A 24,559-nucleotide genomic window follows, 5' to 3' on the forward strand; every position below is an offset into this window, starting at 1 on the left:
TTGATTTCAGCCAATAAGGTACACAGAGAGTTCTGTGGAAGAGGCATTATGGCCAATATTTGCTGAAGATATCCTTGTCTCATGCTGATTTGGTCCATGCTATTTTCCTAGAACTGTATTTTACTTCAAACAGGTCAGCACACTTTTTTTGTTTTGGAACAATTCAAATTACTTTATTTACAGTAAATCTATTAAATCCAGTGGTGCCATGAAGCAAACAGCAGACATAATTTTATTTATTGTTTTTACTGCCATTAGAATAATGCTCTTTCACGTCGGATTATCTGGTTTGAACAGTTACTATGGATCTCATTTAATTAATTCATTTTACATTTTATATAGAAAGATATTCCACAAAGTTTCTACAGCTGTCGTGAGTAATAGACATACCAAATAAAGAGAAGGAAAAAGGCAAAAGTAATGTGTCACTCATAGGAGAAGTACTGACTGATTCAATGAGACAACAGAACCTGAAGAAACTGGTACATGCATTTTTGTTCACATGTTAAATATGATCTATTTTCACAATTTTAAAGTGTGGAGGGATATGTTTGCAGCAAATTTTCCTATTGAGAATAAAGGGTTGTGTACCATATCGTATGGTATGGAATGGTATAGCCTGGTATACTATGGTATGGTATGATATGGTATGGTATGGTATGATATAGTGTGGTATGGTATTGTATGGTATGATATGTATGGTATGGTATGGTATGATATGGCATGATATGGTATGGTATGGTATGTTATGATATGGTATGATATAATATGGTATGGTATTGTATGGTATGATATGGTATGGTATGGTATGGTATGATATAGTATGGAATGGTATTGTATGATATGGTATGGTATGGTATGATATGGTATGGTATGGTATGGTATGGTATGGTATATTATGGTATGGTATGGTATGATATTGTATGGTATTGTATGATATGGTATGGTATGGTATGATATGGTATGGTATGGTATGGTATGATATAGTATGGCATGGTATGGTATGATATTGTATGGTATTGTATGATATGGTATGATATAGTATGGTATGGTATGATATAGTATGGTATGGTATGATATAGCATGGTATGGTATTGTATGGTATGTTATGATATGGTATTGTATGGTATGTTATGATATGTTATGATATAGTATGGTATGGTATTGTATGGTATGATGTGGTATGGTATGGTATGGTATGGTATGATATGGTATTGTATGGTATGTTATGATATGTTATGATATAGTATGGTATGGTATTGTATGGTATGATGTGGTATGGTATTGTATGGTATTATATGGTATGGTATGGTATGGTATGGTATGATATAGTATGGTATGGTATGGTATGATATGGTATGGTATGGTATGGTATGGTATGATATGGTATGGTATGGTATGGTATGATATAGTATGGTATGGTATGGTATGGTATGATATGGTATGGTATGGTATGGTATGATATAGTATGGTATGGTATGGTATTGTATGATATAGTATGGTATGATATGGTATGGTATGGTATGGTATGGTATGATATAGTATGGTATGGTATGGTATGGTATGGTATGATATAGTATGGCATGGTATGGTATGATATAGTATGGTATTGTATGATATGGTATGATATAGTATGGTATGGTATGATATAGTATGGTATTATATGGTATGGTATGGCATGGCATGGCATGGTATGGTATGGTATGATATGGTATGATATAGTATCATATGGTATTGTATGATATGGTATGGTATGATATGATATGGTATGGTATGGTATTATATAGTATGGTATGATATGCTATGGTATGGTATGGTATGGTATGGTATGGTATGGTATGGTATGATATGATATGGTATGGTATGATATAGTATGGTATTGTATGATATGGTATGATATAGTATGGTATGGTATGATATAGTATGGTATTATATGGTATGGTATGGTATGGCATGGCATGGCATGGTATGGTATGGTATGGTATGGTATGGTATGATATGGTATGATATAGTATCATATGGTATTGTATGATATAGTATGGTATGATATGCTATGGTATGGTATGGTATGGTATGGTATGATATGATATAGTATAGTATGGTATGATATGATATGGTATGGTATGATATAGTATGATATGATATGGTATGGTATGATATAGTATAGTATGGTATGATATGAAATGGTATGGTATGATATAGTATGATATGATATGGTATGGTATGGTATGGTATGGTATGATATGGTATGGTATGGTATGATATAGTATGGTATGATATGGTATGGTATGGTATGGTATGATATGGTATGGTATGGCATGGCATGGCATGGTATGGTATGGTATGGTATGGTATGATATAATATGGTATGATATGATATGATATGGTATGGTATGGTATGGTATGGTATGGTATGGTATGATATGGTATGGTATGGTATGATATAGTATGGTATGATATGGTATGGTATGGTATGATATTGTATGGTATGGTATGGTATGGTATGGCATGGAATGGCTTGGTATGGTAAGGAAGCATACTGTCCCATACCTAACTAAACCATACCATACATCGTATCATATCATATCGTCTCGTATCCATTCAGATACGAGACGTATTGTATTGTTTCATACAGTACCGTGCCGTATTGTACAGTAATGTAACTGTTACTCAACATACTGTACCATATTGTTCCATATTGTATTGTTTCAGAAATAATTGCACTCACTTACTTTCCACAATAACAGTAACAAGCTCACCCAAACGCCCCTCTCCCGGCAGACACACTCACTCTTACAGAAACACACACACCACTCCACAGCATTAATCCCGGCAGGTTGTCGGGTTCTATGGGGGTCAGCTTTTGCCGGACACAGCTTTTATTTGGGCCTGATTACTTTTGGGCACAGTCATCGTATGGCCTCTGTCGGTGGGGATAACGTTCATTGGGGTCGGATTGGTGTCCGCCTCACTGGCTCCATTCACTGGTTCAGGCACAATCATTTAGAATTGGCAGACCTAACACCTAACCCACAGAGCCGGGCCAGCCCAGTCAGCAAATACAAACCCCACCTCCCCCCCCCCCCCCCCCCCCCCCCCACTACATCACCCCTTTAGTAATTAGAGGGGTGGGGGAGTGAAAAGTGAGAAAATGGTAGAGAAAATAAAGAAAGATGTAAGTATAAGCAGAGATGGAATGGAGAAGAGAGAAGAGACAAGAATAGGTAACTTCTGCATGTTGGGGTCATTAGGAAAAGGGCACTTGGAAAAACATAGTCAGACTCTGTGTGTGTTTGTATGTGTATACGAGAGTGTAAGAGAGGGAGAACATAGAAAACATAGCCTTTCAGCACCTGACTAGCTGGCAGGTCTTTTGAATCAAAACTGTTTCGGCTGCAGCTCTTCAGAGTTTTGAGTTTTGACCCTGGTGGCCTCTGTGGCAGACTACTGATTTTTCACTGAGCTTAATAACCATTATTATGACTGCAGACCAAAAACTATGACCCCCTGACCTCTGAGATATACATTTAATTTGTCAAAATTAGAGAAAAAACACAAAACAGATTTTGCATGTGTAAAAAGCCATAAGGCAAAAGAACAAAACAAAGCAAAGACATTTTTCAGCATACATCATGTTGTACAATATAACACAATATAAGTTACAACATAAAAACATATAAATCTTGTATGAAAATGATTCTGGTGGTTTCTTTTGATGAATTTTATCATATCAATTGTCCTCTGCTGCTCTCTTGTGGTGCAACAGAAAGCTTAATTCTTTGGGTTCAGACCAAGAGGAAGGAAGTCATTTATCATTCCTTAAAAAAAAAAAAAAAAAAAGAATCTTACTTATTTCACAGATATGTTGAGAGTTTATTTCAACATTAAAATCACAACATGTTGAAATGCAACAAATGGAATACCCATATGACAAATGCAATGGCTGTTCAATTTTCTTTTGGTGACACCTTTATTTTATTTTGCTAAAGTAAACAGGCTCTACTTACTAACTGTATCCATGTGAAACTTGATGACCTAGTTTAATCTTTGACAGCTGTTATAATTCTGCTCTGCAATAATGTTACAAGTAGGTTAACTAAAAAGTGTTCAAGGTACATTTATTAATTTTGATCTGACAAGATACACACAGGCCACAGTAAAATGAATAAACATGCATCATAAAGTACTTATTAAAAGACTAAAAGGAAATGACCAGATACATAGGCTATACAAATTAAAACATACAGTATATTTGACATTAAAATGTAAGAATATATATGATTTTGTAGATATGAATCATGCAGTTAATAGTTTTACCAGTTAAGATATGTCAATTATGAAGCGTAAATGTGTGTCTCTTCATTTTTGACTGTAAATATTATATACAGCCTCATACTATGCTCTTAATGGAGCTTTTACTGAACGTTAGCAAAATACACAGTATGCTCCTTTAAATGGTGCATACCATTATTGACGGAAGGGGAGAAGTTATTAGTATTTCACACAACATGGTTTTATGTCGTTTATATTTGCAGCACAGGTGAAATAGAAAAATTATTTGTATTTCGTATTACTGCATAGCTCAAATTTTTATAGACCAACACCGACCCGGAGAGTAACGATAGTCGTTGTTCGGTAGCGGAAACCCCTGTATTTACAAACACACTGCTTGTAACCGGTGGAGTCAGAGAGCTAATGAACGGTTCAGAGGAATTACTGAAGACGCGCAAAGGATTGTTTACGTCAATTAAGGAAAGACTGTCAATTTAGCCAGACATGTTTTCGGGTACAACGACACACTTCCGCCGTAGCGGTGCTGAAGGAGATGAAAAACTGCCTGAAGACACCGCAACAACGGAATACTGCGCAAAGTTGCAGCAGTGGATGTGGCAGTATTACTGGGGTTATGCTAACTGGCAGAGCTGGCTGTCTCTGACAGCTCTCCCCTTTCCTCCGCCGGGGACAGGTGCTCAGACTCCGGGACCATTAACAGCACCTTCCTCCACCTCGGGGCAGCAGACTTACGACCCTGCAAACTGGTACAGCTACCCTTATCCCTTCAGTTTCCCTGCATCCTCTCCTCATCTTAGTGGCACCCAGGTCGGACATAGCTCCACCACGACCCCGGCTGCAGCTGCTGATGGTCGGACAGCCCAACAGCAGAATGGGAACCCACCTCAGGCAGGTAAGGCTAATGGCTCTATTTGGAAGTGAGTCGTTTTAATGTTCAATGGCCTACTTTGTTTAATATAGCTTATTGTGTGGGCTTTATTCTGTTTAAGCTAGGTCATGAGTCTGCTAGGAAGCAGGCTTAAGTAAACGGCCTTGTGAAAACAAGCTTAAATGCTTAGAGTCATGTTTGCTTGAGTGTTGTGTTACCTCTGCTGAGTTTCAGTAAAGCAGTAACTAATCAGCAGTAGTGGAAGAAGCTGCTTTGTATTCATAATAATAAAATGAAATAATAACAGCTAAAACTGTAAAAAAACCAACAACAACTCGGTAGCCTACTCATGCACTAATGTTGAAGTGGAATTGAAGTGCTTAAGTTGATTGAGTTAAAGGTCATTGTATTCTATTTGCTATAGGCAAATTAAGTGTTTACATTGTTATTGTAGTGGATTAGAAGAAAGTAACATCCTGTCTCTGCTTCTCTGTGATTCGAGGTCGTTTTTTTTTGAGTGACACAAGGTAATGAGAAAATTATTGAAATATAAAAAAAAGGAGCTTTTTCACTTCCCTGTGTTTATTCATCTGCTGTATAGGACGGGAGTACACCATCCCTTCTCCTCTCCAGAGGTTCCTCGCTGAGACGGTGGACTTCTTCATCTTGTTCTGTGTGAAGGCCACCATCGTGCTGTGGATCATGCATCTGAGTGGAATGAAGTGAGTGAAAAATCAGACAGTGGTGAGAGGAAACAGGAGTGGATAAATCACTGAAGCCTAAGAAAGCTGTACTACTATCAGTATTAAAAGAAAAAAAAAACAGTTGTACAAAATGCAGGATTTGAATGGTCGAAGAGTTATCATCATTACTTTAACAGCATCCTACACTGTATCTCCTCTTTAAAGGGACATTGCCAAATTTATCACCCACTTCATTGTGGAGGAGATAGACGAGAACACATCGATGGAGGACCTGCAGAAGATGATGGCTGTAGCTCTGGTTTACAGGGTGTTGGTGTGTATCTTTGAGGTGAGTCATTCTTTACACTTCCTTGCTAAAGTCAGCTGCCTAAGTGATTTCAAATTCAACTTTCTTAATATCAAAATGACATTCCAAGATAAGTCGTTTATGTTAATTGACTCAAAATGCATGTTCACTTTCATGGTGCTTCACGCTTGAACAAAACTCCTGCTGCACATGTGAACACAAACAGCCATATATTTATGTAGACTGTTTGCGAGCAGCCACTGCAATCATTATGTTTCATTATGTTTTCTGTTCACCAGTATGTTGACCTCTGCTCTTTTGTTGACATTGTGTTGTACTACTACACAAGAATTGATATAAAGGCAAAACTTGTCATTAGAGCGCCAGACTCGGTTGCTTCTGCCGCCACTTCTGCATCCTACTTTTTACGCCATGTCTTGCCTCCACCTCCAGTTTGACATGGATAGTCTCCTGCTGTGCGGGGGCGTCCAGAAAATGCACATGTGTAAACGGCTTTAGCTGGGGTATCTCCATAATACTGCTTTTACTCGATTATTTGAAACTAATGTTTTCTTAATACAAAGCTACGTTCATTATTTTCCATTTTTCTAAGAAACAAGTTCCCCACTTTGTCCTCTTGTGTTCAGTAGGAGCTACAGCCTCCCTGCAGCATGCTCCTATTTAATGAAAAGAGTCAGACTTCTTGTTCAACACAACACTGCTGCCCACAGAGGACAGTGATGCAACGTTGTGTGCATAGTTGCCTGGTATGAAGTCATGTATCGCAGCTCTTGTTCTACGTGTGTGTCAGTGCCCTTGTTTCCCCCCAGGTGGGAAATGCTCCTGAGACATTCAGACTCACACTTAATACCATCTGGCATGTTTCATTCAGTTCTGGCACGGTGTGACCTTGTTGGTACATTAGAGTGAATGTCATGCCTTTTCTCTACTGTGTGTGACTACAGTAGTATCATGACGTGTTGTAAAATGCTTTCTTGTGTTTTAAACATTTGCATGAATGTGTGAAATGTGGTCCTTCTTCTTCTCCAGGTGATATGTATTTGGGGAGCTGGTGGTGCCACACCAGGGAAGTTCCTGCTTGGTCTGCGGGTTGTGACATGTGACACATCCACTCTGGTCCGTCCAAACCGAGTGCTTGTTGTCCCTGCGTCTAATGTGTCCCTCTCTGCGTGAGTGATCACATAATAAATAGTAACTTTTTTTTTAAATTGGGAGAAGAATCTAGATTTGACTATAAATGAGCATATTTATTTTTAATTCACTAACCAATGTCTCAAGTAGTTTCTGTAATTTCTTTTGTTTTTCCCCAGCTCTACCGTGCGGTCTCTCAATAAGAACTTCTCCATTGCCTTCCTCTTCCCCGTCTTTATCACTCTCCTGTTCTTCCAGCACAACAGGACTGTGTATGACATCGTGGCCGGGACTATCGTTGTCCAGCGTAGAGGGGGCAGATAGCCTCTCCTCCTGCAGCAGACTTTTTGAATACTTGGCAGTGGCAATGACATGGTGCTTGAAAAATGTAAATCAGGTCACAGATCTCTTCTTGGACTTAACCTGCACTGTCAAACTGGATGCAAACAGGTTGAAGGCTTGGCACATTGAAGACAAAAAGATCCAGCCCTACAACTTTTAGTTGAAGCTTCTTCCTTTTTTTTTTTTTGGACAACTGGATCATCAAATCAGCTGTCAGGAAGCCTTCAGAAGGTTTTTGATCATTTTGAAGTAGGTTAAGCTTGAAATGGTGCTGTCAAATGTTTCCAAAAACTTTTCATCATTTAATTCAGACCTGAACGTGTCCTACGCCATAATACTATATCGGTAATTGATTTTTATAATACAAGAATCCCTCATGTGTAGGATCAAGAACATTTAACTTTAGCGACTGTGAGTGTCTACCACAGTAGGCCATATATTCTCTGTGCAGTTGTCTGAGTTTAGATGACTGTCTCTTGGAAACGTATAGTTCCGGATGAATTGGGCACACACCATTAAGAGATAAGAGTTCTGAACATGGGGTCTTGAAAGCAGAATTTACATAATTAGATTCTCAACTTTGCAGCTTATTCTTAAACAAATTGTTTCTTATTTTTAAGTTATTAAAAATGACTCAAATGTTTGTTTGCTGATGATATTTTATCTTACTTTTGTGATTCTTCTTAAGCAAACAAATCGAAGAACAAAAAAAGTCCAAGGCTTGTTGGTGTCTGTTCTCTGTGCCTACAAAGTTGGAGAAGTATTGTTTTGCCACCTTTGGGCCTCGGTGAATTGAAACAAAGACTTAACTTTCTGGTTTAAAAGGTAAATGAAAAGTTAACTGAAGCGATATAGCTCTTATTTATTCTTCTTCATAAAGTGTTTATGTCACATGTACTGATGTCAGCGGCTGCTTTGACTATCTACCCATCAGGATCTAACTGATCACATTGACACATGTCCACAAACCCATGGCTTTTTGGAGCTATTTTAGGTTCAGTGTCTTTCCTAAGGACATGAAATGCTATTCTTTCTGTGTTGGGGGGGGGGGGGGTGGCTTGTAATAGTTGTGACTCAGGGCGACAAATCAAAGACCCACTGATTGTCTGAATGGCATTTTTAATTGCACTGGCTCATGTCAGATTTTAAATGTGAGGCACAATGTGATAATATTCTTGTATTGAAGACAACACTAAATTATTTACATATTTTGTATCATTCTGCATTAGCTTGAAAACTTGAATTATTAATAAATATAGTCAAATACTTCAAAAAGAGTGATGATTTGTCCACTATGTTGTTGCTGCAATCATATTTGATAAATGGTCTCAAATAAACTAGTGTTTACATTTGAACTAAAAAAAAAAGACTTTGATGAACCTAATGTAAATAAAGTTGCCGACTTAGCATTTTACAAAATTACACGGATCCTTAAGGAGATCGCTGTAGAAGATTAAAGAAAATATTCCATATGTGCTTCTTCTTTCAGATTCTCATTTAAAGCCTTGGTTTCACTGCTGGTCCAAAGGGGACGGAGGTGCTGCTTATCAACAGACATGGCAGACAATTGTGTGGGACCCCAGACCAGTAGGGGGCTCCTGAGGACTCACAAACTTAACCCAAAGCAGTGTCCCAAAATGTGCAAATTTTGCAATAACAGTAGGAAACCTCCCTAAGGGGGCCCCCTCTAACAGCACTCGCTCTTTTTGCCCTGCTAAGCGTTGCATGCATTGTTCCTGTGAAATCTGAAGTTTGTCATAGTAAGTCAACAGGAAGAGGAATTAACCGTCTATAGGAGAGAAAAAAGAAACGGGAAAAAAGAGGATGAGGAGTAAGTGTTGGGACTCTGGCAGTGATAATGGTGATGAACACTGGTTGGAGTGCCCCCCAATTGATTTTTGCCCAGGGCCCCCACAGACTCTAGAATTGCTATGAAAGGGGTAAAACATGTTTCTTAACGACCTTCTTCTGACGACAGCTGTGCAGAGAGGAAATATTTGAATGTTGTATGGAAGTAACAAGAGGACAAATGAGTGTGACGTGTGTATTGAGTTAAATTAAAACATTAAAAGCAGTATAATGAAGGTCCATTGTAACTGTTGGGACAGAGTTAAAGCTGTTTCAAAGTTCAGGCATTAAAAAGTGCTGACTAGTAAAAAAAAAAAAGTGAGCATAATTGACATGATTTTTAGAATGAATTAAGAAATAAATTTTCTTTGTGTCATGGCTGAGACTGTGGGTGGCTGAGCTGCAATGAATACAGGATTAAAAGGATTAATTTGAACTTAAAGAACTGTAAAGGGCTTTACACACTCTGATGCAACACACGCTAATGCACACCTTCATGTCAATATTTGACTTTCGCCCTGCAGGCACTGTTACGACCAGAACAACTGACAACTTTCACTTACAAATTATGACAAGAAAACGTCTAAACTCCACTTTCAGGATGTCATTGAATCTAACGTTTGCTACTGATTTATTTCATGTACACTTGTAAATTCATTTTTTGCTTTACAAGTATTAATAGTGGTTCATATGGATGACACATCTTCTGGCAAAATTGTTTCCAATACTTGCTTTAAGTGCTTTACCAGTAGTTGCCACACGGGGGCGACATTGGACAATACTGATTCAAACATGTTGTGGCCAAGCTACAGTAAATGGAAATGGGCTGAAGCTGTTATGTGTATTTCCAGCAGTGTTTAAGAACATCACTTTAATTAAAACACAATAACAAATTTGTAGTTGCTTTTACTTGTATCTCAAAAATGAATCTAGAGCAGCTAATGACATATATACATTGTACACACATTACTAAAAGACTTCTCTTTTCATCCTCAGACAGCATCTACTGTCCATGGCTCCATCTCCCGTCAATACTGGGTTGTTGACACTGACAAAATGAAGCATGAATCCCAGTGTGTAGGAGAACTCATTAGGGCCAAAGGTCATGGGAGGTAATCAAACTTAAAGATAAACAATGATGCAACTTTTTAATGATGCTTATACTATTGTGAGTACTTTGCTTTATCAGCTCAATGTCACACAGGTATTAGAGGCTTCAGCTTGTTACAGGCTTACAGTGAGGTCAGGTGTACAAAAGAACCAGACACTCCAGTGTGTGATATCACATCTTTCCTGCTGAGACCTGTGAGAAGAGATGAGAGAAAAAAAAGAATGACATACACAAATATCTTTACTGAGGTAAAAAAAATATCTGTATACTTTGATAGTTAACTGTATTTTTGACCCCATCAGTTGTAGTAAAATGCTGTGGAGAACATCTATAGGGCCTTTTAGACTTATGGATATTGTACACATGCTACAGTATGGCAACGTGCTATGCTATTTATCTCATGTTGATTACCTCCTGGTTATGGGAAGTTGTTTACTAAAGCTGTATGCTCTGGGTTTATGTGGTTAAGATTCAGATAATTTTTTTTTTATTGTCCCACAAGGGGAAATTTGCATTGCAACAGGAGCACACAGAAGACAGGAAACACAAGGACAACATCACCATAAAACATGGACCAAAATGAATTAAAAAAATTAATAAATCAGACAACACAGCAAAATATAAAACCAAATAAAAACAGTGCAATAAAATCAGCCAAGAGCCCATACCAGAAAGGAAATTCAAGTTATTAAAGTGCAAAGTGGAGGTGTGCAAATGTGCAATTCAAGTGTAAAAAGAGCAACAAATAGTTGATTGTTGTTTAACATATTAATTGCACTTGGTAAAAATGAGACCTGGAGTCTTTTAAGCCGTAGAAACAAAGGTATTAGGCAACAGGAACATGGACGCCAACGACTTGATTGACCAGGTAAATTAATTTGAGGAAAAGTATTAAAAATTATGGAATTAACATTGTCTTCAGGTAATTATAAAAATACAAAATAACCCTCAATACATCTAAATATAAACTAAATAAACCAAAGCTTCCAGAAGGGTTCCACCTAAAGCTTGTTGATACGACTGATGATGACTGAAGGTCTAATAGGGTCACTCATATTATAAGCCAGTTGTGTTACTCAGGGACAAAATACTGAACTAAAACATAACTTAAGTTACACACATCTTTAGATTCTGGAGTGCCAAAGTGCTGTGGAGCTGAATTTTTATGAGCCGTGTTCATGTAAGATTAGCCAGGGGCCTATTTTGTCTTGAAGTCCCAGCAGGAAGACTCAACGTTCGGTCTGCTCTCCCAAGAATGGTGGGTTTTTAAATAGCAACCATTAATCCTTATGAATTAGTAATCGTCACCGGTGTCTTGCCAACTTTCTCACCCGGACACGCTCAGATGATACAAAAGGCTCTAATCACAGCCAAACTTTAACCTTTTTAATTTGCTTATTCAGCTATTTGTGGATAATGTTGCCATGTTTGACATTTTCTCTTATGTTTGAGTCTCCCATTTTGATATTTCCCTCTTACTTCTGCTCTTTGAGGATCGGTCGATCATCCTGGAGCTTGCACCTATACGCCCACATGTGCCCTGATACAAACCAGGAGTGGTAGAACTTATGTTAATATAGTGTCTGAATTATAAATGTGTTACATCTTCCATAAATTTCCAGTTTGTAGAACTACGATATGAGTTAAAAAAAAAAAAAAAAAAAGAAAAGTACAAAACCCTTTGAATGGCTTTGGGGCAGAGAGAAAATTAGCTTTCTGTTGTATAATCTCTGTGCATGGAGATAAAAAAAAAACTATCCAAACATTTTGTCAGCCATTGTGCATGATTTTAAAAGTTTATCACAGCATTTTTGTCCTTCAGTAGCAAGTTTTTTTTGTGCTGAGAGTCATGAGTTGTTCTCTGTGCCAGGGAACTGAGAGAGGCTTAGCAATAATTACGCCTCGAGTGGCTCTGATACAAATTTCACAGGGAGACAGAGTGGAGAGAGAAAGCGACAGAGAGTGTGAGACACAGAGAGAGGGATTAAGAGAGAGACAAAAGCCCGAGAGGGAAGGAAAGGATTGGAGAGAAGGGAGTTTGAAATGAGAAGAAGAGAGAGGGAGTGCGTAACGTGAAGAGGAGAGGAGGAGAAAAAGAGGAGGACGAGAGGGAGAGAGTGAGTGTAAAAGAGGCTGAGGGACACCATGCTTTAAAATTCTCTCTGATCTTTGAGCCGTGGGACCAGAGGCAATGGAATACCCTGCAGAACTCTATTAAAATTCACCCAGCTCTCACTAAAGCTCTCAGTTATTATACAAGAGATGCCCTGCACAGCTCAGCTTTCTCTATTTGCTCTCTGTCACATATACACACACACACACACACACACACACACAAACACACGCACACACTGAACAAGTGTGCGACACGCATGCAAAAGACAGACCCTTGCAGTACACATACACATCCTTCCTCAAACATATAGCCAAAGTTGTCCTTACTTGTAGACAAGAGAAGAGACTTTAGGACATCTTCACATAGTACAGGCTATACTTAAGAAAGAAAAATCTATCAGAACTGGAGGAGTGAATGTAGGAAGGATTTAAAGTAAGATTTCAGGTTTTTTTTTTCAATATTAAAAGTAATACATACAGTAGATAAGAGTCCACACTGTCCATGTTTGAAGTTGCTGGCCGGAGTTTAAAGTATGTATGCAAGCCAGTCTATGTCCATGGAAAAATGAGCTTTTGCCAGTTCAAAAAGTCCTACACATAAAAAAACATGCACCATCCTTTCAACATGCAAAAAACTTCTCATTTAGAATCTTTGCTGTGGAAAATGTAAAAGAAGGCTGTTCCAGCAGCGTGCTGTAACATACTCTTCCTGACACTTACCCATGTGGCAGCGGTTACCCACATTAGACAGACATATAAAGAAATGATCAGTCTTGTCTATGATGGTCTTGTTTTCTTTTGTTTGTCACATAAGAGGCAAGAACATTAAGTTCAGTCTGTTTAAAATCCGGCTCAAACTCCTCACAAGGAGCTTTATGTGTGATCTGTAACTTTGGATAATTTCACAGCTTCCCCTTGATGTCAGAGGACATCCCCCTGAGGAAACAAGAAAAATAAATTAATGAATGAGAAAATACATTGGCCTGCATCAATCAACAAATAATACATATAAAACTGTTAACATTCATAATAATATCTCCACATGCATAGTTTGACAGTTTCTTTGATCACTTCAGATGAAAATCTATGAAATTATTTCTATGTTGTAGAGCACTTAAACTAATTTTTCCTGCATTGTGTTACTACAATTCTACAATTCACTTAGCAGACGCTTTTATACATCAGATAGTAAGTACAACACAAGCAAGGATCTAGAAAAAATGGAACAATGTCAGTAAGAGCAAATGATCAGCTTTGAGTGTGATTGGACACACAGGTGCTGACAGGAAGTGACCAGAGGCAAAGCACATCTTATAAGTCGTGGTTCTCAAACAAAAAGCATCGTCATTACCATCATCATCATCGTCTGTTACTGTGGGGGCTGTGCCACTGCTTCATTTGATTTATACTAAAAATAAACTGACAGTGTTTCATGAATGCCTACACACACCCAGATACCCATATGTGACTCACCTTTTACAAATCTATTACAGCTGGACTTGAATCAGTCAGCTGACATTTCTCTGACATGCTACACCCTCATTCCAAGTCTCTGAATGTTACCCAAGCCTGCAACGGGTTACAGTAAGCCGCCTGCCCTGGCCAGCTCTTTTTTGGTGCATCTACATATCAGTTCTGATAATGAGAAGCTGTTATCTGTCAATCAATAAAAAAACATTAGTGTGTACATGTATACATTTAGATATTACTCAGGCAAGAGCTGCTCTCTGACTGACATGTAGTCAGACAATGAGGTATAACAGAGCTACTGATTTTGAGAGCAAATGTTAGGACATGTCTGTAACCTCCTTTGTAACAGTGAGTGAGTATACATTTACATCACATTAACAGACAGTTGTGTGTCTGTGTCTGCACCAGCTGTTCTCTGCATCACCCAGCAGAGGGGGTTTTCCTTTTTGAGTCTATACTGTCAGCTGATTGGTTCTCCACAGCCCCAGCGTCGGAGGCAGCTCAGCCAATCGGCACTCTCCTGGGCCACAAACATCTGAAGTAGTAATAATGTGGAATGTGCTGGCTCGGCGTGAGCTGTCAACTAGAGCATGTAGTACTATACTATATGAGGAGAGAGGGAGGGGACGAGCGGCGGTGAGGAGGAGGAGGAAGTGGTGCGATGACAGAGCAGAAGTCTCATTGTGCTGAGTGTTAATATGTGTCTGTGCGTGTGTGTACAAAGCACTGCTGTCAGCTGTTCCATGTTGCTTAACATCCATAAATGTGCCCCACCCCTCTGTGCCTCTCCCTCTTCTGAACTCACACTCACAACACTTTGTTTTCTCACATGTTCACTCTTGCACAACTTGTTTCCACATACACACTTGTGAAAACTTTAAGAAAACGTTTTTCTTAATTTTAAGTGCTTTTGAATTGACTGTAAAGACAGACATTCCTCTAGGGTCTGCAGCAGTGTGTGTGTGTGTGTCTAAGATGAATATCAGTGTACTGAACATGCAGTTATGAGATGTGCATTTAATCCCTCAGTGAACTATACAGGGCATGTGCATACTCTGTGGCCCTGACACACCAAGCTCAAAGAACTGGCGCCTGTGACGTCGGCGCACAACGCTTTTTGTCTTGGCCAAAAACATGCACTGTTCTGTTCATATCCTACATACTGGTGTCTGTTACATGAAAAGAAGGAGAGTAGATGAGTTGATCATACATTTTTTATCTGAAGCATCTAATATATTCTAAACAAGTAATATACAGTACTTAGAGTGTGTCTGTTTGTGTGCATGTGTGTGTCCGGGGGGATTTGAGCAATCCAATCCCAGATGGCAGGGTAACAATCTGATGGGTCATAATCTTGTCTGCTGACTGCCAACATGTGTCAATGCAGGGTTAACTACTATGAGGTTTGCTATTAATAGAATTACATGTAAGCACACACACAAACACGGACACACTATTCAACATAACACATGCATAACTGCAGACTACAGAGTTGTTGCCATCAAACATGTAGTTTTAAAAAAAGAGGCCAGAGTACAGAACATACATTTGACAAATCATTTACATATTGAAGGTCAAAACAGAATAAAAACTAAGGACTTGAGCTGCCAATGAAGCCATATGAAACATATTAATTTGCATACTCGCATATTAATCCTCAAGAGATGTCCCCACACTCGTGAGCTGATGGGGGTTCAGTGCCTTGCTCAAGGGCATATTGGCGCTGGAAATGACCTGGCACCTCTTCAGCACCCAGACCAATGTCTATACTGTGATCCGCACCGGGACTTGAAAAGGCAGCTGTCTTGTTCTCAGTACGTTTCCCTCCATGAAATATATCCATGAAGGTTTTTAAGTTTTTTTTTGTGGTCCTTTATTAATAAACTTTTTCAGTGAGAATGTGTCCAAACATCATCTTCTCCACTAACGTTGCTCTGTATTAAAGCTGTCAGGTTGGTTTCCTTTCTGGCCCATTATGACTAAGCACCTTTTTTCTCAGCAGCCAATCTGAGCAATCCTGCAATCTGAATGTCCCATTAAGTTTCAATTTGTTCTGTTTGCACTTTGCACATCTATACTTTCCTAATTTCTACACAGATTAACTTTAGTTTGTTTATAAAGATCAGCCTCCTGTCCTCCATCAACAACATCAGTCTTATCAGGACTAATCTTAAAGGTATAAAATTTCAACTTTCGATCACGTAGATGTTGCACTTTAGCACCAGGCTCTCAGTCTAAAACAACACTCCCTCAACACACCGCCTCCTCTCCTCCCTTGTCCCTCCCTTGGTGTTCTAGTTCTAGTTCTAACCGTGTGTAGGACTAATCTGCCTTCTGATATGTAGCCCAAAGACGATACAATTTGTATTTAATTTAGGAATTTTTGACCAGATAAAGTATTTTCTTTGTTTCAGAAAGCCCAATGGTTCTCCTTCAGTTGTACTCATGTGATGACACTCCACCATTGGGCCTCTACAAACAGCAGCCCTGAGTGGGTGGGGCTGTCTCTCTTTCCCCACGGGATGGCAGGGCTAACAGTGAGACAGGTAGGGGTTAATGTGGAAAAAAAAAACATGTATAAAAGATGGTTGAGCCTCTCAGTGACACATAAACAAGCTGAAGGAAGTGCAGTTCCACCAGTGTGAACACAGAGCCGAGAACAACAACGAGGGAGTTTGACTTCATTCTGTTTTTTGGAAGTCATTACTCAACGATATAGAATTTAGTTAGGATATATTTGGTATCTGCTGTGTTAATGTCGAAAATGTCACATCCTTTTAACCACACAGAGAATAGTTTTAACTACAGTATACATAGCTTGGTTCATCATTCATCATGATCAGCTTGTGTATACGGAGGATGTCCAGAATAACTGCCGACGTGTGGTGAATTGTGTCTCTGTCCCGGTCGTGTACATGCAATAATTCAGCTGTGTTTGGAGTACACTGCCAAAGATATTTATAGCATTTTGGAAAACCCTTTCTTTTCCACTGTAAATGAGTCATGAAGCACGCCCCAGCACACTCAAACACACACACAGACTCACATGCACAGGAGGAAAGCCTCAGCTGCAGTACATGACTCTAACACGCAGCAGGCTATTTGTAAAGCCAGTGAGTGTACGCTTGTGTCAAGTTGCTGAGGCATTTGTCGGAGAAAACATGCCCCATATTTTGTACTTTCAGCTCTAGATCAAATGTTGATACTGAAAAGAAGCTAATGATGCACGGTCAGGCCTTAACAGTGTTGTGCAGTTCCAGCTAGTGAACTTAAAAGAGACTGCATAATTGAAAATCCTGAGAACTAAGAAAGTGAAGATGAAGCGGTCTTAAAATAGAGACTGAAGGTTGTTTGCAAAGAAAAAAAAGCAGACAGAAAACACTGTCTGAACACGAGTTAGTAATAAGAATCCTTGAATTTATCTGGAACTTATTTTAATATCTCTAGGACATTACTCATTACTTATCCACAAATGCTACATGTGTGCCATTATTCCTTGAGGACATCCTGTCAGTTGTCAATTATTTCACAACTACTGTCCTCAGAATGACTTTCTTGCCATTTTTAAATCACATTTGAAGGCTATCATAAGCTAAGGTCCTTCAGGAGGTCACAGGGAAGCCTGCCAATAAAAAAAACCCATTGAAGTCTAATGTGGTTTATTTCATAATGAGAGAATGACTGAATGCTTGTTTGACATGGAAACAGAAAAATAATACAGCAAACAAGGTGCTGATGTGTGTTATATTGTCTTCAGATTTTAATTCACAATGGCTTTAGTCTGGAACATCTCAGCTACTTTTAAGGAAGTTATGAGTGGTGAATTGTTTGATACTGAAATAATAAGCAGACCATTGGAAAAGGCGTTTGGACGCAACAACCACTTGTAGCATGCTAGGCTGCTTAGCTACGTATAGAGCTAGTCTCAATATTGGATTCTCATGGCTTCAATTATCCAACAATGTTCGGCATTTCAAGATTTCATGGCCAACACTGAATATAGAACATCACACTGATGTAAAAACCAGACTATTTTACACAGAGAAAAAGGCCTCTGAACGCCACAACCATTCACAGCATGTAGAGCTATACTGCCTTAAATTGGCTATAAAGACAAACTGTTTTGATTTACCCCACCTGAATAAAGCCAGATAGATCCTGGAAGAAAGGGTATACAACATTTTTTTGGTTCCCAGGCTAGTGCAGACTTACACAAATCTCAAGATGTACATAAATTGTAAATCTTTGCAAATAATCACCATACCACAAAAAGTCGGCACAGGGTTTTCAAAGAGTGTGTACCCTCATGTTATCTTCAACTTTGCACTTATATGAACAATAGTAACAATGGTCATTTTCAAACTTGAGAAAAGATAACCACACCAAACGTAAGCGAAAAGATTTTCCCACAATTACAGTAAGACATAAATCCACACTTCCCCATATACAGATAACACTTAAGCACACATAATCATATGCAAACATGCAGGCTCACAGGCATCCAGCATAAACAAACAGAGCTGACACACTCAGCAACCTTACACAAAGACTCTCCCTCACAGAGAGAGCTCTTCTTTACTCATGACAAAGACTTCTCATGCAGAGAGATAACGATTAATTGATGGTTTGTGCGAGCACAACGTTATCAGGCCTCTTGTGGCCAAGCTTAGCGGAGTGTTGATGAGACAGCAAATTGCTCAATTGATACAAGTTTTTAAAAGGCTTTTGAATTGGAGCGTCTAGACGATCTAGCGTGGTGGATGTTCTTGCCCAAGAGCACTTGAAGAGCATGACAGTCAGATAAGTATGAATGTAGAAGTGCAAGGTGAGTTAGACTTAATAACAGATGAGTGGTTTATTTTACAGGATGAATCCCAGTGTCCTGCACTTTTGAAAGCAGGACATTGAGTGTATAAACCTGAAAATAGGTTGATATTGTGGGACCTATGCTCAATTAACCTTCATGCAGAGAAATAGACTTTTAGTAAATATAGCTTAAGCTGGTTAGCTTAGCTCTATAAGACAGGTACAAACAATACTGCTGGTGTGAATCTGTCAATGCTAACCTACTTTAAATAAAGGGAACATTATCGTCCTCCTGGCCATATTTCCCAGCCAAGAAGCAGTCAAGCAAGAAACCCGCTTCAAACATAAGATTGATGCTTTTTTTCTTTGTTGACACAAACATAAAATAATTTTCTAACAAGTGACATATAGAAGAATATAGGGGTTGATTTTGTTACTGGACATAGCCCAGAGCCCTTTTAACCCCCTGTTTCTGGTCTTTATGCTAAACTAAAGCTAATCACCTTCTTGACCAAGAGTGGTATCAACATTCTCATATAACTTTTAGCAAGTGCTATCAATACAACATGAAACTGCATGAAATGTCAACTAAACTTAAGATTCTGCAATTTCATCAAGATTTCATTGTCTTCATCATTACTTTTTTTTCACACTTTAGCAGGGTTCTAATCTCTAGCAATGACACACAGAGTATAGAGAAAACGATTTGGCAGGACTGGTTATACACACAGAGGTGGAACACAGTGGACAGGGCTAGTGATGGCGGTCAGAGGGTGAAGCAACAGAAGCAGCATTGATCAATGACTAAGACGCATTGTAATCAATGCATGTGGTGAGACAGGTCATTTGCACCACAGTCTGCTGTCCTCAGCTACACCTGTCCTCTAATAACTTTTGCAGGAATACAGGAATCCAAATAATGATTGTTTTTTTCCCAATTATTCTGTTATTTGTTTACAGTTTGACTCTGTACTGTCTGAAATTGTGAACAATTACCCTGCTATTAGAGAAATAGGGTAAAATCTGTAATTTAAGTATTTTGTCAAACCAACAGCCAAAAAACAAAAGATATTCAATTTATAGTTAAATAAATTATAGAAAAAATACAAAATCCTCAATTTTAAGTTGAGGGACCCAATAAATTATGACATTTTTCATTTATAATTACATAAAAATGTCACATAGTCCAACATTTTGAAAACATTTGACACCTTTTTCATTAGGCATAATAGAGACAAATAATGCTGCTGTCTGTCTCAAAGATACCCCTTTAACTCCAAAACATATCTTTATTGATACAGTACAAATATGGACATTTTTAAAATACAATTCATGGCAGGGAAATGTGCAAAAATTCCCAACTATAAATGAATTATACACTTTGATGTTGCTTCATTTTCTGTTAACTTTAGATCAATAATAATCCTTGAACATCCAGTCCCACTTTTCATTCTAGCTTTTATATAAAGTTTGAAACCATTAGGAATATTCTATGCAATATATGCTCAGCTAAAATTAAGCAGACTGCACAATATTATAAAGGATTATACTTCTCTACTGTACATATCCGATATTTGTTCCTTTACCGTTGTCCCTGTCATTCTCCCCTCCCCCCGTTGAAGAAAGTGGCACCTTGAACTGACAGTTTCTCTCTCTGTTCCTCTAACACAGTCACACACTGAAAGGAGAATCAGGCACCAAGTCAGACGGGGAGGGTGTAAGGCGAGTGCTATAGATTTGTCTGCTGCCTCTTTCCAGCTCATCTATAATCCAGCTGACTCCTCACTGACCCCCAAGTTGGCGACTGTGCACTGAGAAAGCCGGCGCTGATATCACTCACCAGTGTTTGTATGCATGTGTGTGTGTACGCTTGGGTGATAATGTGTGTACAAAAGTGCGATGGTGAGCCTCCCTCGCCTGGTCAATAATTAAAGTAACTGGTTAGAAGGAGGAGAGTGGCACAAGCATAACACTCTTTTTCCTACCCTTATTAAACAAGAAAAGATGACTGAGGAACCATCCTCATTCATGATACATGAGGGGCGGTTGGTTGTTTTGGGGTATTGAACACAGGGTTGAATGCAAACATCACATCAAGGTTACACCCTATGCAGAGGGGATTAAAACAAAGATGATGGTTGAAGTAAATATTACAACTAAAATGTCAAAAAGGGAGTATAAGTGGTAGAACAACAGTTTAAAAGCTGTATAATAAGTAGAAAAACATGCCGCGTCCCTGAAATATTGCAGTCTCATCCACAAAGGAAGCAGGCTAATAATAAGTATCTAGGTCCAGAACAAAGTGCCAATTATTTTTTCATACTGAGAGAGCTTGGCTACTGTTATAAGCACACACACACACACACACACACACACACACACACACACACACACACACTTTTATTTGTGTACCTTCGTTTCCACCATTCTTCATTTTTTATCAGAAGCAAAGATATGTGAGGTATGTGCATGCTATAAAAGTGTGATAATAAAACACTATGTCTGAAAAACACAAACTCCAGTCTGAAGTAGGCTACATGTTTCTTTATTCCAATTAATTCTGGACTTTTTACCCTGGTCACATTAAGGCAATCCAGATTACTTCCCAAAATCTTCCTGTCCAAGACAGCCTGATTCAATTGGTTGCTGTTAATACACAGATTAGGGAACTCTCTTTGCATTCTAATCCTTCTCTCTTTTCGCAAAATGGGGAAGGTGTGTGAGAACAGGTTAGCCGATAGCAGGCATTCACTACAGGATTACACTTGCAAGGGCAACTTTAAGCCTGTGTAATTTGGTTGTTAGAGAGGTTGTGTGAAAAAATGGTGACTAGTGAGCTTGTGACTGCAGAAGCTGGATTTGAGTTTTTTCATCTTTACACTTCAATTAGCATTGAATGTGTTAGCTGCATAATCAAAAACAATATACAGTATGAAAAAATGGGGGAATGATAAGAGTTGGCTCCAAAGTTTATGTTCATCCAGCAAAATATTACACAGCAAATGCATGCATGCAGAAATGTTTGCTTGTTTGCATTTAAAATGATCTGAGTTTCCTAGAGCTTGGAGTAAATACCCAAGGGCATCTGTTGCTTAGAGGTAATGTATTTTATGGCTGAGCAGACAAACCCAACAAAAGGAAAGGAAAAGAAAAAGAAAAAAGTAAATTCATATTTGAATAATATCCATAGGCCTATATGATGTAAGCTAACAACTAAACACATCATGTTGAATGTGAAAACTAGCAAGCCAGTAGACATGCTAAAACTCATGGATAATTAGCTTAACTGAGCAGTAAAAATTTAAGACAAATGGTTTGTTTAGATAACTTAATTAATTAATTGTTAATATAAAGCTAAACGTAGCCTATCCAAACTTAACATTGCTTCATAAAGCTAGCTAGCTATACACAATTAGCTAGTTGTTTAAAATGAAACTAAGCTAGTAGCAATAGATACAAGCATAAAACAGAGCAACAAGAAGCCTAGTTGATAAAATTGATCAACTAGGCTGATTAAGCTGGCTGGATAGGTTAATGTCAAAGCAGACTGGAGTTTTAAAGAAGATAACAGTAGCTAACAGATAATGGCTGAAATGATAAATTAAGATACATAATTGATTAAACAGTTAGCCTGAATCAGTAAGTAGGCCTACGAAATAGCTTGAATTTCTGTATAATGCTTCAAATATAGCTATTCTTAATGAGGTAACAGACAAAAGTTCAAGTAGATAGGCCTAGCTAACGCTAGGGCAAGCAGTCAATTTAGATACTTTGAATAATTGAATAAGTACACAACTGCAAACTTTTTGAACCCTTATCATAAGGGTTAAAATAGTTTGCCAACAGTTGTGGATATAGGATTGAAATATATGGTTGAGTTAATGAAGGGGTAGTGGATTTTTTTAGACAGGGCTGAACCTTTATGCCAAACAATTGGGATCTGGTGTTATTTTACCTACTTTACCTATTTAATATTCCAACTGAGGGTACAAGCAAAGTATAAAGTTACGCTTTTCCCTCTTCTTGGATATGATGCTGTCTAATATATGGCCTCAAAACTTGTCACCACTTCCACATTTGAGCAAAAGGGGGAGCAGTGAGCAGCTATAAGACACAACATCCCCTGTTCACAGCCTTGGAATCTGAAGTGACAGCTGCTTTCAAAGCATACAGGATGATTGTGTGTGTTCTGCTGGGAGAGTATTCACTATATTTTGCAGGGAATGTGAAGCAATGACATCTCGATCCAGTGGTCTACTCTTTTTCCTGCTTATATTTTTGTACTGGATGACGGGAGAATGTTAAAATTCACATCAAAATGAATAAAACACTAGACATTCAGTGCTGGACGAGCCAGGACACTCAATAGATAAGTGTACTAGGTTAAGTGGCATGCACTTCAGACACTGTGTTACTCTCCTGTCCAATAAAGCAGAAATGTCCATGACCATTAAAATCTCTGAAAATCCCCTATAGCTTCTAAAGGCTGCTGATGATTAATTATTCATCTAGTTAGTGCATGCGTTAAGTTCAGTGTGTTATTTATTCATACGCAAGGTGAAGTGTCAAATCCCTTGTTTGTGTGTACTTGTCTGTTAAGTGGATGTGTCTTATTTTGTTTAATGTCTTTTGCTGGGTAAAGTTACAGACAGCACGGGTTAAAAAATGAAAAAAAGTTTCAGCACATTTTTTGCAAGGTATCTCTCCATACATCCTTTTTCCTACATTCTAAGGTTATACGATTGCCTTGACATTTAAGATATGAGTCATGTAATCTCAGAAAATAGCCATACAGGTATGCAGGTTTAAACAGACAGCCTCCATTTCTCAGGGCTCTACCTTTAAAAGGCCACACCTGGTGCACTTTATTTTCGCTGAGTGTGTATACTGTTCACACCTCTTACAAAGAGTACAGGCATCTCTGGGGAGTAACCCAACCCTTTAAAAATCTGCTCCTCCTTTGGGAGCAGTGCTTTATTATTCTTTAAGCATGCTACGGCCCTGCATTAAACACACTCACATACATAAACACAGCTATGTATTCTTATTATACTGGTATATTATATATTATATTATAATGGTGCAAGTCATTCAAGTTGAGGCTTTGGCACATGGGCGAGTCACTTCCTCCAGTCCTTTACAAGTGCTGAGCTTTCCATATGTAGAGTCCTACATCATCTGGCTGTAAGCTTGAGGAGGTGTATACTGTACCTGTAGGCACATGCAGAGACAAAAGAGGGAGCGAGTGAAGAATGGAGCGAGTACATGCTTGTGTGTATTGAAATTATGCATGCTTTTCTAAGAAAGCTAGACAATAAACATCCCTATAATTATACTACAAAAAATCAATGGAGAGAGGCCATGCTTAATATCAGCATGGCTGTGATTCGGCTTTAGTCAGGCGCAGGTCAAACAGTGCAAAACATAATCACAGCCGTACTGATTTTCAGGATAATTTCTCAGCCTAAGTGATATCGCTTTTATACAACAGGCTGGCTTTATATAATTCAAATCTTGTATTCACTTAAAATGTGGCATTGATGATGTCTTATTTGTTTTTTGTT

General features: G+C 38.5%; 1 protein-coding gene across 1 annotated transcript; it reads left to right on the forward strand.

The window, feature by feature from the left end:
- Positions 1-4,594: 4,594 nt before the first annotated feature.
- Positions 4,595-8,920, forward strand: fam8a1a (family with sequence similarity 8 member A1a). The gene is made up of 5 exons (XM_061059143.1): positions 4,595-5,185; positions 5,763-5,883; positions 6,070-6,193; positions 7,202-7,341; positions 7,483-8,920. Exons 1-5 carry the CDS (start codon positions 4,777-4,779, stop codon positions 7,625-7,627), a joined length of 939 nt encoding a protein of 312 aa, XP_060915126.1. The 5' UTR covers positions 4,595-4,776; the 3' UTR covers positions 7,628-8,920.
- The last annotated feature ends 15,639 nt before the right edge of the window (positions 8,921-24,559 follow it).

This window comes from Labrus mixtus, chromosome 16, assembly GCF_963584025.1.
Source record: "Labrus mixtus chromosome 16, fLabMix1.1, whole genome shotgun sequence".
In the NCBI taxonomy this organism is placed as follows: Eukaryota; Metazoa; Chordata; class Actinopteri; order Labriformes; family Labridae; genus Labrus; species Labrus mixtus.

What these genes read in the sequence shown, in the direction of transcription:
- fam8a1a (XM_061059143.1), top strand. Translation starts at nt 4,777, where the DNA reads ATGTTTTCGGGTACAACGACACACTTCCGCCGTAGCGGTGCTGAAGGA. An exon ending in TGTTGGTGTGTATCTTTGAG is followed by an intron (nt 6,194 to 7,201) that starts GTGAGTCATTCT and finishes CTTCTTCTCCAG; the next exon opens with GTGATATGTATTTGGGGAGC. An exon ending in TCTAATGTGTCCCTCTCTGC is followed by an intron (nt 7,342 to 7,482) that starts GTGAGTGATCAC and finishes GTTTTTCCCCAG; the next exon opens with CTCTACCGTGCGGTCTCTCA.